This window comes from Scyliorhinus canicula, chromosome 27, assembly GCF_902713615.1.
Source record: "Scyliorhinus canicula chromosome 27, sScyCan1.1, whole genome shotgun sequence".
Taxonomy (NCBI): domain Eukaryota; kingdom Metazoa; phylum Chordata; class Chondrichthyes; order Carcharhiniformes; family Scyliorhinidae; genus Scyliorhinus; species Scyliorhinus canicula.
The window spans coordinates 8,276,664-8,292,899 of NC_052172.1; the positions used below are offsets into that span (position 1 = coordinate 8,276,664).

At 49.6% G+C, this 16,236-nt stretch overlaps 1 protein-coding gene across 1 annotated transcript in view; it reads left to right on the top strand.

Annotated features, from left to right (window-relative positions):
• LOC119957859 (spectrin beta chain, non-erythrocytic 4-like) overlaps positions 1–16,236 on the top strand; it is a 225,308-nt gene that overhangs the window by 153,520 nt on the left and 55,552 nt on the right. The window contains 4 exon segments of the mRNA XM_038786016.1: positions 891–1,115; positions 4,454–4,543; positions 7,034–7,312; positions 10,148–10,278. Of these exon segments, the coding sequence (XP_038641944.1) occupies positions 891–1,115; positions 4,454–4,543; positions 7,034–7,312; positions 10,148–10,278 (725 nt within the window).

Here is a 16,236-nt window from a genome sequence, read left to right on the forward strand (position 1 = left end):
GGGTCTGCCAGGGGGGTGGTGTCTGTAAGGGGGTGTGTTCTGTGAGAGGGGGTGTGGTCTGTGGGGGGGTGTGGTCTGTGGGGGGGTGTGGTCTGTGGGGGTGTGTGGTCTGTGAGGTGGTGGGGTCTGCAAGGGGGTGGGGTCTGCGAGGTGGGGTCTGTGAGAGGGGGTGTGGTCTGTGGGGGGGTGTGGTCTGTGGGGGTGTGTGGTCTGTGGGGGTGTGTGGTCTGTGAGGGGGTGTGGTCTGTGAGAGGGGGTGTGGTCTGTGGGGGTGTGTGGTCTGTGAGGGGGTGTGGTCTGTGAGAGGGGGTGTGGTCTGTGGGGGTGTGTGGTCTGTGGGGGTGTGTGGTCTGTGAGGGGGTGTGGTCTGTGAGAGGGGGTGTGGTCTGTGGGGGGGTGTGGTCTGTGGGGGGGGTGTGGTCTGTGAGGGTGGGGTCTGCAAGGGGGTGGGGTCTGCGAGGTGGGGTCTGTGAGAGGGGGTGTGGTCTGTGGGGGTGTGTGGTCTGTGAGGGGGTGGGGTCTGTGAGAGGGGGTGTGGTCTGTGGGGGTGTGGGGTCTGTGAGGGGGTGGGGTCTGCAAGGGGGTGGGGTCTGCGAGGTGGGGTCTGTGAGAGGGGGTGTGGTCTGTGGGGGTGTGTGGTCTGTGAGGGGGTGGGGTCTGCAAGGGGGTGGGGTCTGCGAGGTGGGGTCTGCGAGGTGGGGTCTGTGAGAGGGGGTGTGGTCTGTGAGGGGGTGGGGTCTGCGAGGTTGGGTCTGTGAGAGGGTGTGTAGTCTGTGGGGGTTGGGGTCTGCGAGGGGGTGTGGTCTGCGAGGGGGTGACGGCTGGGGGCAGGGTTGTTTGTTTCTGAGCTCCCAGTATTCCGCAATGACCTCTGACCCCGTTGCTGGCAGGTTCTGGAGAATCAGATGGAGGGCTGGTACAAGGAGGTGGGGGAGCTACAAGCTCAGGCTTCTACCCTGCACCAGGAAGTCTCCGGGAAGGAAGAGGTGACCGAGAAGCAAAATGTAGTTGAAGCGCGGATCGTGCGGCTGATTGAACCCCTGAAGCAACGGCGGAGAATTCTACTCGCTTCCAAAGAGGTCCACCAGGTGACGCGGGACATGGAGGATGAAACGGTAAGTCCTGCACCCAGAAACTGTACTCCTCAATCCAACAGCAAGGATCGGACAGCAGCAATAATGCCCCTCGGACTCATTCCATTTATCAAAAGCTTATCCACTAAACGTTTGAAGGACTGAACCCATTGGGACTCTATTCCCTACCTCCGGAATCCTCCCGCTGGTCTGAGACTTGGGATGTGGGCATCACTGGGTGAGTCCAGTATCTGTTGCCCATCCCTAATTGCCCTTGAACTGAGTGTCTTGCTCGGCTATTTCTGAGGTCAGTTAAGAGTCAACCACATCGCTGTGGGTCTGGAGTCACATGTAGGCCAGACCGGGTAAGGACGGCAGATTCCCTTCCCTGAAGGGGGCATTAGTGAACCAGATGGGTTTTGAACCACAATCGATGACAGCTGTCACGGTCGCCGTTACTGAGACCAGCTGTTCAATTCCGGATTCATGAACTTAATTTAAATTCCACCAGCTGCCGTGGTGGGATTTGAACCCGTGACCCCCAGAGCATTAGCCTGAAGGTCTCTGGGTTACTAGGCCAGTGACAATCGCACAACGCCATGATTATTTTTAACCTCATGGTCTTCCAAACATATCACTTCACGTTGTCACAGTGGTTAGCACCGCTGCCTCACAGCCCCAAGGACCCAGGTTCGATCCTGGCCTCGGGCGACTGTCTGTGCGGAGTCTGCACTTTCTTCCCTGTGTCTGCGTGGGTTTCCTCCGGGTGCTCCGGTTTCCTCCCACAGTCCAAAGATGTGCAGGTTAGGTGGATTGGCCATGATCAATTGCCCTTAGTGTCCAAAATTGCCCTTTGTGTTGGGTGGGGTTACTGGGTTATGTGGATAGGGTGGGGAAGTGGGCCTAGGTAGGGTGCTCATTCAGAGGGTGGATGCAGGCTCGATGGGCTGAATGGCCTCCTTCTGCACTGTAGGGTTTCTATGATGGAGCTGGTTTAGCACACTGGGCTAAATCGCTGTCTTTGAAAGCAGACCAAGGCAAGCCAGCAGCACGGGTTCAATTCCCGTACCAGCCTCCCCGGACAGGCGCCGGAATGTGGCGACTAGGGGCTTTTCACAGTAACTTCATTCGAAGCCTACTTGTGACAATCGATTTTCATTTCATTCCATTTCATTTCTCTTGCGGACTGCCCTGATTTTAACTGGTGACAGTGGCTCCAGCTTCATCAGGCAAAGTTCTGGGATTTCCTGACTAAACCATTCCTCCTTTCCCTCTCCCTTCCCGCTCCTGGCTTTGACCAAACATCTCGTTGCCTCTCATAATATTTTCTTGAGTGACTCAGGGCAGCACGGTAGCATTGTGGATAGCACAATCGTTTCACAGCTCCAGGGTCCCAGGTTCAATTCCGGCTTGGGTCACTGTCTGTGCGGAGTCTGCACATCCTCCCCGTGTGTGCGTGGGTTTCCTCCGGGTGTTCCGGTTTCCTCCCACAGTCCAAAGATGTGCAGGTTAGGTGGGATTGGCCATGATAAATTGCCCTTAGTGTCCAAAATTGCCCTTAGTGTTGGGTGGGGTTATGGGGATAGGGTGGAGGTGTTGACCTTGGGTAGGGTGCTCTTTCCAAGAGCCGGTGCAGACTCGATGGGCTGAAAGGCCTCTTTCCGCACTATAAATTCTATGAAATGTCAAAATTTGTTTGATTAAAATGCCCCAACCTGCTTCTGTTATGACACGAAGGTGCCATATAAATGCAAGGTTTACAGAGCCACAGCGTTTTACTGCAAGGAAAGAGGCCCTTTGGCCCATCCTGTCTATGCTGGCCATCAAGCACCTATCTATTCTAATCCCATTTTCGAGCACTTGGTCTGTAACCTTGGGCACTGCGGCGTTTCACGTGCTCATCGAAATGCTTCTTCAATGTTATGAGGGTCTCTGCCTCCACCACCCTTTCAGGCAGCGAGTTCCAGACTCCCACCACCCTCTGGGTGAAAAGGTTTTCCCTCACATCCCCTCTAAACCTCCTACCCCTTACCTTAAATCTGTGCCCCCTGGTTATTGACCCATCCACTAAAGGGAAAAGCTTCTTCCGATCTGCGTCCCTCGAAATTTTACAACCTCAATCGGGGCCTTCTCTGCTCCACGGAAAACAACCCCGGCCTAACCAGCCCCTCTCCATAGCTGAAAGGCCCCAGCCCAGGCAACATCCTGGTGAATCTCCTCTGCACCCTCTCTAGTCCAATCACATCCTTCCTATAGCGTGGCGACCAAAACCCCACACAGAACGAGCGTTTTATACAGCTCCATCTTAACCTCCCTGATCTTATATCCAAACCTCTGTAAATAAAGGCAAATATCCCAGAGGCCTTTTAATCCACCTGACCCTCATCATTTTGTGAACCTCGATCAGATCTCGTGATTCTATTATATTCTTGTTACGTGATGAATCCGTTGTTCGGTGCTGCTTCAGAGTTCTCACTTTAATAAGGACAGCTGTACATAACTCTGGTGCGGCCGCTCCTGGAGTACTGCGTGCAGTTCTGCTCACCACATTATAGGAAGGATCTGGAAGCTTTGGAAAGGGTTCAGAGGAGATTTACTAGGATGTTGCCTGGTATGGAGGGAAGGTCTTACGAGGAAAGGCTCAGGGACTTGAGGCTGTTTTCGTTTGAGAGGAGAAGGCTGAGAGGTGACTTAATAGAGACACATAAGATAGTCAGAGGGTTAGATAGGGTGGACAGTGAGAGTCTTTTTCCTCGGATGGTGATGACCAACACGAAGGGACGTAGCTTTAAATTGAGGGGTGGTAGATATCGGACAGATGTCAGAGGCAGTTTCTTTACTCAGAGAGTAGTAGGGGTGTGGAACGCCCTGCCTGCAACAGGAGTAGACTCGCCAAATTTAAGGGCATTTAAGTGGTCACTGGATAGACATATGGATGAAAATGGAATAGTGTAGGTCAGAGAGGCTTCAGATGGTTTCACGGGTCGGCGCAACATCGAGGGCCGAAGGGCCCGTACTGCGCTGTAATGTTCTATGTTCTACTGGGGGTCCATACTGAGTAAAAGAAAGAAACGTAGTTTTATTTACAGCACGATATTTACACTGCCTGGCACATCCTTCCCGGGTTCCTGTTCTGCTTGGTGCTTAACTGGCTGACTTTTCCAGAGGGCAATAGAGATTCCTGCCTTTAGCGGGCCAGTAGGCAACAAGGACCACGGGCAAGATAATCAATCACGCCCCATGCAGGATATTACAGTAACTATGCCGTACGATATCACTGCTCCGCTCGATATTACAACAGCGCACGGCTTACCCATTTAAACAGCTCCTGCTGTTATTGTTCAATGAGCGAGAAGCTGAATGTTTTGTGTGTCCCTCAGCTTTGGGTCCAGGAACGCCTGCCGCAGGCAACATCCAAGGATCACGGCAATAACCTTCAGACAGTGCAGCACCTTCACAAAAAACTTCAGGTGAGTGAGTGGCGGCAGCAGGGTGGGACTGGGAGGCAGAACCGGAAAGCGCGGGGGGGGAGTTGGGAATGGGAACGGCCGCCTTGAACATTCACTCCCTCCACCGTGGCTACGGGGTGAGGTGTCCACATCAGGTACTCCGCACATTGCTGAGGTTCCCCTTGCAGCACCTTCCTCCAAATTCCTCTTCAAAATCACTCACCATCCTGACTTGGAAATATATCGGCCGTTCCTTCACTGTCGCTGGGTCAAAATCCTGGAACTCCCCCCCCCCCTATCAGCACTGTCTATCGATTTTATCTATCGATCTATCGATCTATCGATCTATCTTAAAATCGATCTAGCTATATTACAATCGATCTATCTATATTACAATCGATCTAACTATCTTACAGTCGACCTATCTATATTACAGTCGATCTATCTATATTACAGTCGATCTATCTATATTACAATCGATCTATCTATATTACAATCGATTTATTTATCTAACTATCTATCTATGTATCTATCTATCGATCTATCGATCTATCTATCGATCTATCTATCTATCGATCTATCTATCGATCTATCTATCGATCTATCGATCGATCGATCTATCTTACAATCGATCTATCTATATTACAGTCGATCTATCTATATTACAGTCGATCTATCTATATTACAGTCGATCTATCTATATTACAATCGATCTATCTATATTACAGTCGATCTATCTATATTACAGTCGATCTAACTATCTTACAGTCGATCTATCTATATTACAGTCGATCTATCTATATTACAATCGATCTATCTATATTACAATCGATTTATCTATCTAACTATCTATCTATCTATCTATCTATGTATCTATCTATCGATCTATCGATCTATCTATCTATCTATCTATCTATCTATCTATCTATCGATCTATCGATCTATCGATCTATCTATCTATCTATCGATCTATCGATCGATCGATCTATCTTACAATCGATCTATCTATATTACAGTCGATCTATCTATATTACAGTCGATCTATCTATATTACAGTCGATCTATCTATATTACAATCGATCTATCTATATTACAATCGATTTATCTATCTAACTATCTATCTATCTATCTATCTATGTATAAATCTATGTATCTATCAATCTATGTAGCTATCTATGTATCTATCTATCTAATATTTTACCTATCCATCAATTCGTCTATCTATCCACACGGACTGCAGCAGCTCATCACCACCTTCTCAAGGGACGGCTGGTGATAGGTAATAAATGCTGGTCTGGCGAATGATGCTGACAGTGTGATGGAATGTTTAAAAAGCGGATTGGAACAGGATTGAAGTGTGACAGATTGTCGGCTAACTGCGTGTGTGAAGCTGTTATCAGCAGAGTTAAATTATTGGCATGGATCTGCAGAGTGTCAGAGTAAATGTTATTTCAATACACGCATACACCCAAAGGGAAACGTACACACACACGCATACGTACACACACCCACTAGCAGACATACACACACGCACACATATGTACACACACCCACTAGCAGACATACACACACACGCATACGTACACACACCCACTAGCAGACATACACGCACTCGCATACAACGCACACGGTCGCATGCAACGCACACACTCACTCACAACAAACACACGCACTCACAACACACGCACTAACTCGCAACACACACACTCGCAACACACACACTCGCAATACACACACTCGCAACACACACACTCACTCGCAACACACACTCGCAACACACACACTCGCAACACACACACTCGCAACACACACACTCGCAACACACACACTCACTCACAACACACACTTGCAATACACTCACTCGCAACACACACACTCGCAACACACACTCGCAATACACTCACTCGCAACACACACACTCGCAACACACACACTCGCAACACACACACTCGCAACACACACACTCGCAACACACACACTCGCAACCCACACACTCACTCGCAACACACACACTCGCAACACACACTCAAATACAATGCACACATTCGCTCACCACACAAGCACTCATATACAACATATACACTCACTCATACAACACACACACTCATACAACACACACACTCATACAACACACTCACATATACAAAGCACACACTCGCTCACAACACACACACTCACTCAGAGAACAGACTCACACATACAAAGCACGCACTCGCTCAAAACACACGCACTCACTCACAACACACATATAATACCCACTCACATATACAACACATATGCAACATGCACACACACACAATACATGCCCTCACACACCTACAAAACATACCCTCACATATATAACATGCACTCACACACACAACATATGCAAACACACATTGGCACTTTCGCACTGGTGCACACACACACACATGTTCTCAGACACACACAGGTGGACGGAGTGAGAAGGGGTATCGAGAACCTCCCCTGCCCCTGCCTGTATTTGACACCCTCTCTGTGTGTTGTTCACAGACTCTCCAGCGGGAGATCCTTGGCCACCAGCCTCGTATCAGCGACGTGATGGAGCGGGCAGGACACATCGCTTCCATCCAGAGCCCGGAGGCCGATGCCGTGCGCCTGAGTCTGGACCGCCTGCGAGGGTTATGGGATGCCCTGCGGGAGGAAACGCAGCAGAGGGAGCAGAGGCTGAACGCGATGCAGCAAGCGCAGCGGTATTACTTTGACGCGTCGGAGGTGGAGTCGTGGCTGAGCGAGCAGGAGCTGCACATGATGACGGACGAGAAGGGAAAGGTGAGACACAGTCAGGTGGAAACAGTTCGGGACTGGGACTCCAGTTTCCCGTTGCATCTGTGCAGGTCCCTTAGAACATAGAACATAGAACAGTACAGCACAGAACAGGCCCTTCGGCCCTCGATGTTGTGCCGAGCCATGATCACCCTACTCAAACCTACGTATCCACCCTATACCCGTAACCCAATAGCCCCCCCCCCCTTAACCTTACTTTTTAGGACACTACGGGCAATTTAGCATGGCCAATCCACCTAACCCGCACATCTTTGGACTGTGGGAGGAAACCGGAGCACCCGGAGGAAACCCACGCACACAGGGGGAGGACGTGCAGACTCCGCACAGACAGTGACCCAGCCGGGAACTGAACCTGGGACCCTGGAGCTGTGAAGCATTTATGCTAACCACCATGCCACCGTGCTGCCCCTAACAGCGAGGCTGTTGTTGCCTCGGTTCCTTTCCTGAACATCCGAAAGCTAAGGGGATCAAGCATATTATCTGTTAGTGTTCAGCTTAATATCTTGACTTTAAGTATATCTGTCGACACAAATACACATCGGGTTGCACTCTCCAGTCCCTCAGCCCCATCTCCTCGGCGGCACGCCTTCGCTGGCGGCCAGGATTCTATACTCCCGCCACTTATCAATAGGAGTTCCCATTGGAGCCACCCCATACCACTGGGAAACCTGCGGCGGTAACAGCCAGAGGATCCCGGAGAAGGTGTGAACCTGTGCCTGGGAGGAAGGTGTCCATAAGTCCATACGACATAGGAGCAGAATTGGCCCATTCGGCCCAACGAATCTGCTCCGCCATTCAATCATGGCTGATATGTTTCTCATCCCCATTCTCCTGCCTTCTCCCCATAACCCCCGATCCCCTTATTAATCAAGAACCTATCTATCTCTGTCTTAAAGTCACTCAGTGATTTAGCCTCCACAGCCTTCTGCGGCAAAGAGTTCCACAGATTCACCACCCTCTGGCTGAAGAAATTCCTCCTCGTCTCTGTTTTAAAGGATCGTCCCTTTAGTCTGAGATGGTGTCCTCTGGTTCTAGTTATTCCTACATGTAGAAACATCCTCTCCACGTCCACTCTATCCAGGCCTCGCAGTATCCTGTAGGTTTCAATAAGATCCCCCCTCATTCTTCTAAACTCCAACGAGAACAGACCCAGAGTCCTCAACCGTTCCTCGTCTGACAAGCTCTTCATTCCAGGGATCATTCTGGTGAACCTTTCCTGGACCCTTTCCAAGGCCAGCACATTCTGTTGAGTGAGTCTGTACCTGGGGAAAGCATTGCCCTGTGTGACCCCATATTTTAATGCCTCAACCTTCATTCGACCCCCTCAGAGTGAAAATGTGGCGGTGGCAGGGGTGTGTGCAAGCTTCAGTTTTTTGAGCGGAGGGGGTTCAGTTCTTGACCAGAGAAAGAAACACCCAAACACCTACCTGTCCAGATTTTTTTTTTTGGCAGCTGCCTGCAGATCTGGGCTGGCTGTCCATTAGGCCACGCCTACCAGTGATTAAAATAGGTATGAGGATTTAAAGGGGCCTCACGGCAGTTATGGATTGGTCCACTGCAACCATTCCTGCCTCCGTGCCTGCGACCCCAAACTCCTGTCTTGCGTCTGCACTTTGGGGTCGTGACCCATAGTTTGGGGAGCCCCGGCCTGGAACTCGCTGATTGGCCGGAGGGAGGATCAGGTCTGAGAGAGGAATTTTCACTCCTGCACTTCATAGAATCCCCACAGTGGAGAAGGAGGCCATTCGGCCCATCGGGTCTGCACCATCCCTCTGAAAGAGCACCCACCCTTGGCCCACTCCCCCGCCCTATCCCTCGTAACTCCATGCATTGATCACGGCCAATCCACCTAACCGGCACATCTTTGGACTGTGGGAGGAAACCGGAGCACCCGGAGGAAACCCACGCAGACACGGGGAGAACGTGCAGACTCCACACAGACAGCGACCCAAGCCGGGAATCGAACCGGGGACCTTGGTGTTGTGAGGCAGCAGTGCGAACCACTGTGCCACCGTGTCGCCCCCTTGCCTTCATGTTTGGATACAGGGACACATCCCGAGGGTATTTGCTAAAGGCACCCGAGACTATTTAACAGTTTGTTATTGAGTTCACTGTTTTTTTTATTTCATTCGTGAGATGTGGGCGTGGCTGGCTCGGCCAGCATTTAATGCCCATCGCTAATTGCCCTTGAGAAGGTGGTGAGCCACCTTGTTGATGCGCCGCAATCCGTGTGCGTTAAAAGTGGCCACCGTGCTGTTCAGGAGGGAACCCAATTGAAAGGAATGCTCAGTTTAACATTTGGTTGGTGAGATCACGGAGTTTAATGGTGTTTGAGTGACGTCACTTCTGTCGTTTCGTGTACAGGGCTTGAATATTGCTGAAAAAATAAACTTTTTTTGTTGAAGCTTTTCACATTGCACTCCTCAGGAAGTTCACAAGAATACAGTGTAAAGGATGTTGAAAATGATCGACAATATACATTATTCTGTAAGAGGAGAAAGTGCTGATTGGTTTACAAGTGGACTCGGATTGGTCGAGGTGTTGCCGTGGAGAATGCACCAGTTGATGGTGACTGACAGTTAGCTGCTGAGCATTGTTTGAATGTTGAACGAGAAAGCTTGGCTCTGATTGGTCAAGGTATTGCCCTGAGGAATGAGCCAGCGAGTGGCTGTCACTTATTTTGCTCTTCTGAAACAGGTGCAATGTGTATACGTGTTCTTTCTGTCTGGGTGTTAATATATGTAGATTACCACCACCATTTGGAACGAGATTCTCTTCACACACATTGGGTTTGACTGTCTGTCCTCTTCCTTGATTTAGGATGAACAGAGCTCGCTCCAGATGTTGAAGAAACACCTGACTCTGGAGCAGACAATTGACGACTATGCAGAGAACATCTGCGAGCTTTCAAATACATGTCGAGCACTATTGGATGCAGGGCATCCTGAGAGGTGAGGTGGCCAGGAAACAAGGGAGCCTGTGACTGAGTGTGAGGATGGATGTGATTTTTCTCTTAATACTTTGCGAATATGGTGGAGTTCTGTGAAGGAGGGTGTGTGTGGCTGTGGTGTGTCTGTGTGTACTTGTGGTGTGTGTGTATATATGTATGTGTGTGTGCTTGTGGTTGTGTGTATGTGCGTATGTGCACATGAGGGTGTGTACATGCATGTGTGTATGTACATGATTTAGGCTAATAGAAGGTTAATAGAGATAGCTTGTTTGTTAGAGTTGAAAGGATAAAGGTGCAAGGTCAGACTTACATAGAACAGTACAGCATAGTACAGGCCCTTCGGCCTACGATGTTGTGCTGACCATTTATCCCACTTAATGCCCATCGCTAATTGCCCTAGAGAAGGTGGTGAGCCACCTTGTTGATGCGCCGCAATCCGTGTGCGTTAAAAATACCCAGCTTTTCACATTGCACGCCTCAGGAAATTCGCAAGACTACAATGTCAAGGATATCGACAAATTTATACTGTATGAAAAGAAAGTGCTGATTGGTTTGCAAGTGGACTCTGATTGGTCGAGGTGTTGCCAGATATATCCCCAGGGTCTGATAATCTCTATCCCAGAGTACTAAAGGAGGTGGCTCTGGAAATACTGGATGCATTGGTGGTCATCTTCCATGATTCTATAGACTCTGGAACAGTCCCTGCAGATTGGAGGGTAGTTCACGTCACTCCAATATTCAAAAAGGGAGGTAGAGAGAAAGCAGGGAATTATGGACCAGTAAGCCTAACATCGGTAGTGGGGAAAATTCTCAAATCCATTATCAAGGAACATTTAGAAAGCAGTGGCAGGATCAGTCAAAGTCAACATGGATTTATGAAGGGGAAATCATGCTTGACAAATGTATTGGAATTCTTTGAAGGTTTATCTCGTACAGTTGACAAGGGGGAGCCAGCCAATGTGGTATATTTGGACTTTCAGAAGGCGTTTGACAAAGTCCCGCATAAGAGATTATTGTGCAAAATTAAAGCGCATGGGATTGGGGGAAATGTATTGAGGTGGATAGAAAATTGGTTGGCAGAGAGGAAACAAAGGGTAGGACTTAATGCGTCCTTTTCAAATTGGCAGGCAGTAACTAGTGGGGTACCAGAGGGATCGGTGCTGGGACCCCAGCTATTCACAATATATATTAATCATTTGGATAAGGGAACAAAATGTAACATCTCAAAGTTTGCAGGTGAGACCATGTTGGGTGGGAGAGTGAACTGTGACGAGGATGCAGTGATCCTACAGCATGATCTGGACAGGTTGGGCGAGTGGGCAAATCAATGGCACATGCAGTATAATTTGGATAAGTGTGAGGTTATTCATTTTGGAAGCAAAAACAGGAAGGCAGATTACTACCCGAATGGTTGTAAATTGGGAGAGGGGAGTGTGCAGCGAACTTGCGTGTCCTTGTGCACCATTCGCTGAAGGTAAGCATGCAGGTGCAGCAGGCGGTAAAGAAGGCTAATGGTATGTTGGCCTTCGTTATGAGAGGTTTTGAGTATAGAAGCAGGGGTGTGTTTCAATTATACAGGGCCTTGGTGAGGCCACACTTGGAGTATTGTGTGCAGTTTTTGTCTCCTTCTCTGAGGAAGGATGTTCTTGCTCTCGAGGGAGAGCAGCGAAGGTTTGCCAGACTGATTCCAGGGATGGCGGGACAGTCATATGAGGAGAGATTGACTAGGTTGTGATTGTTCTCGCTGGAGTTCAGAAGAAAGAGGAAGGATCCCATAGCAACTTATAAAACTCTAACAGGACTCAACAGGGTAGATGCATGGAAGATGTTACCAATGATAGGTATGTCTAGAACCAGGGGTCATAGTCTGAGGATTCAGGGTAAACCATTTCGGACAGAGATGAGGAGACATTTCTTCACCCAATGAGTGGTGAGCCTGTGGAATTCATGACCACAGGAAGTAGTTGAGGCGACTAGACGTAGCACTTGGGCAAATGGGATCAAAGATTATGGGGAGAAAGCAGGATTAGGCTATTCAATTGAATGATCAGCCATGATCGTGAGAATGGCGGAGCAGGCTCGAAGGGCCAAAAGGCCCTGTTCCTATTTTCCATGTATCTATATACGAGTTAGGGTGAATCAGAGTCCTGAGACGGAGAGTGAGACAGACATATGACACAGTCTTTCCAGTCACACACATTCCCCTCATACTCACTCCTCGTGCACGCACTCCCCTTTCTGCACACTATCCCCTCACACACACACTATCCCCTCACACACACACTCTCTCCTCACACACACACTCTCTCCCCCCTCGCACACTCTCCCTCCCCCTTGCACACTCTCCCTCACACAATATCTCCCCTCCCAGACAATCTTTTTCTCACACAGTCTTCCTTATTCATTGACTCAGCTGCTAGTAGGCCCTGCTCCTGCATATTAATGTTCCACTGTGCCATGTCTGAGCGCTGCTTGGTCATCTCACGCCCTGGGTACGCACCAGACATCTGAGCCTCATTATCTGACATCTTTGCTCCCTGGGCCCTGCATCTGGTATCTCAGCTCCCTGGGCCCTGAATCTGGTATCTCAGCTCCCTGGGCCCTGAATCTGGTATCTCAGATCCCTGGGCCCTGAATCTGGAATCTCAGCTCCCTGGGCCCTGAATCTGGTATCTCAGCTCCCTGGGCCCTGAATCTGGTATCTCAGCTCCTTGGGCCCTGAATCTGGTATCTCAGCTCCCTGGGCCCTGAATCTGGTATCTCAGCTCCCTGGGCCCTGAATCTGGTATCTCAGATCCCTGGGCCCTGCATCTGGTATCTCAGCTCCTTGGGCCCTGAATCTGGTATCTCAGCTCCTTTTTCCCTGAATCTGGTATCTCAGCTCCTTGGGCCCTGAATCTGGTATCTCAGCTCCCTGGCCCTGAATCTGGTATCTCAGCTCCCTGGGCCCTGAATCTGGTATCTCAGCTCCCTGGGCCCTGAATCTGGTATCTCAGCTCCCTGGGCCCTGAATCTGGTATCTCAGCTACCTGGGCCCTGAATCTGGAATCTCAGATCCCTGGGCCCTGAATCTGGTATCTCAACTCCCTGGGCCCTGAATCTGGTGTCTCAGCTCCCTGGGCCCTGCATTTGGTATCTCAGCTCCCTGGGCCCTGAATCTGGTATCTCTGCTCCCTGGGCCCTGAATCTGGTATCTCAGCTCCCTGGGCCCTGAATCTGGTATCTCAGCTCCCTGGGCCCTGAATCTGGTATCTCAGCTCCCTGGGCCCTGCATCTGGTATCTCAGCTCCCTGGGCCCTGAAACTGGTATCTCAGCTCCCTGGGCCCTGAATCTGGTATCTCAGCTCCCTGGGCCCTGAATCTGGTATCTCAGCTCCCTGGGCCCTGCATCTGGTATCTCAGCTCCCTGGGACCTGAATCTGGTATCTCAGCTCCCTGGGCCCTGCACCTGGAATCTCAGATCCCTGGGCTCTGAATCTGGTATCTCAGCTCCCTGGGCCCTGAAACTGGTATCTCAGCTCCCTGGGCCCTGAATCTGGTATCTCAGTTCCCTAGGCCCTGAAACATGGGGAAAAAGTAGCCTGCGATTGGAGGAGCAACTCCATGCAGAATGTTCCATTCAAATTTACCTGTTGGCCGACATTTTGAAAACTGCCTCTGAGGGCCACATAGAGGGAACCTGAGGGTCACATTCGGCCCGAGGCCATATGGTGGACAGACCTGTGATAGGTGCATGCATTTTTAATTAGAGGCTGTGGTGAAGTGTATTTGCAAGTAAATGTGACGGGTTTTTAAAATTTGCATTAGGAGATAGGCAGGGACTTGGCTTTTCAGCCGTTAAATTTCAAAGGTGAGTTCAAGGGACTTTTATAACTTACAACGGTTTGAGAAATAAACAAAGGAAGGTTATCAAATTATATTTGACTTGGAAGTGGAGGCAAGAGGAAAACATGAAAATGTTTTCATCTTGTGAAAACGTTGAGTTCAAAGAGGTGCTGAGGGCAATGGAATTGTGGATGAAAGAAGAATTTAAGGAAACATTTATGGATGAAAGGGGAGCGGATATTTAAGGAAATATGTTGAGTTGAGGCGGGGTGATGTGTGGGGGAGATGTCCTGAGGCTAGTCTTGTGAAATGAAAATGAAATGAAAATTGCTTATTGTCACGAGTAGGCTTCAATGAAGTTACTGTGAAAAGCCCCTAGTCGCCACATTCCGGCGCCTGTCCGGGGAGGCTGATACGGGTGCTGAGTGAAGGTGTTAAGCCTGGAACAGCCATCTAGAGAACAGAACGTTCCTGGATTTCCACAGCAAAGTGGAAGTTTTTAAGACATTGTGTGGTACACATTTACAAAAGTAACAGCAGTTTTGCCTTGGGTAATATTATTGGATTTTAAGAGTTAAAATATGTAAGGAAGTTGGTGTTGAGTAGTTTACTTGTGTGTTCTGACCAAGTGGTTTTTTTTTTTGCGGTGGGGGGGGGGCGGTTTGTAAGACTGTTTTAACTGTGTAACTTTAATCTTGTGTGCTTAAGTTTTTTCCTCTTCTTGTTAATAAATCTTTTAATTTTTTTTATCCTAAAAGTGTTTCTGGAATTCTATGCTTCTGGGGTCAGTAGTTTTTTTCTCCTCATTTTCAAAATAGGAAGAAAAAAGGCTATGACCAGTAGGACAAGTTTCCCTCTTGGATTTGGTGCCCTCAGCAATTAACTGCTGCTCTGGTCGTCACACTGAGATATCTTCATTCTTGTTTAGCCATGAAGGGAAGTTTGAATAACTATCACTTGAGGATGGTTGAGATCATACGAATTTGGAGAGGGAGTAGGCCATTCAGCCCGTCCAAGCCTGCTGTGTGATTGAGTAAGATCGTGGCTGATCGGATTGTGGCCTCACCTCCACGTTCCCGCCTACCCCAATAACCTTTGACTTCCTTGCTAATCAATTAATTAATTAAACATAACCAATAATTGAACATAACCAATAACATAGCCATAGGGTGGCACAGTGGTTAGCACTGCTGCCTCACAGCACCAGAGACCTGGGTTCAATTCCGGCCTTTGGTGACTGTGTGGAGTTTGCACGTTCTCCCCGTGTCTGGGTGGGTTTCCTCCGGGTGCTCCGGTTTCCTCCCACAGTCCAAAGATGTGCCGGTTAGGTTGGATTACGGGGATAGGGTGGGGCAGTGGACCCAGGCAGGGTGCTCTTTCAGAGGGTCAGTACAGACCTGATGAGCCGAATGGCCTCCTGGTCATGGTTTTGTGGTCACTGGGCAGCCTTACAGCGACCAATGAGACTGGACATCATGGCCAGTTCTCTGTGCTTGAAACGCAGTGATGTTCCTATTGGGTTAATAAAGGGGAGCAAGAGATTTGTCGGGTTTAACTTGTCACTGTGATTTGAATGGCTATGACAAAGATGCAATGCCCGAGCTGTTGAACAGCTCTGTTTTCAACTATTCCCTTCAGGACGTCTTCCCGTTGCTTAACAAACGGGGAGAAAAGACTTTAGTGAGTTGCTCCCATTAACGGAGTGACGATTAAAAAAAAAATCTCATCCGCATTTTCAAATTCATTCCTGATCTGGCCCCTCCTATCTTTAGTCTCCCCGCCCCCCCCCCCCCCCCCCCCCCCCCCAAACATAGCAGACCACCGAGATACACGTGTGCTATATTCCAGCCTCTCAAGCATCCCTGAATTTAACCGCTGCTCCATTGGTGGCGGTGCCCCGATCTCGGAAATTCCCTCCCGTAGGCAGGATTTTCTGGACATTCCCGCCAGCGGAATCTTTCGGACTTGCCAACAGCGACTCTCCCCCCCCCCCCCCCCCCCCCCACCCCCAGGCTGCGGGCTCCCCCAGCGACGAAGGGTGCGCTCAACGGGAAACCCTTTTGACAGCGGGGAGAACTGGTCGATCCCCGCCATCAGCCAATCCGTGGCTGCACAACGTACCGCGGGAATCTCA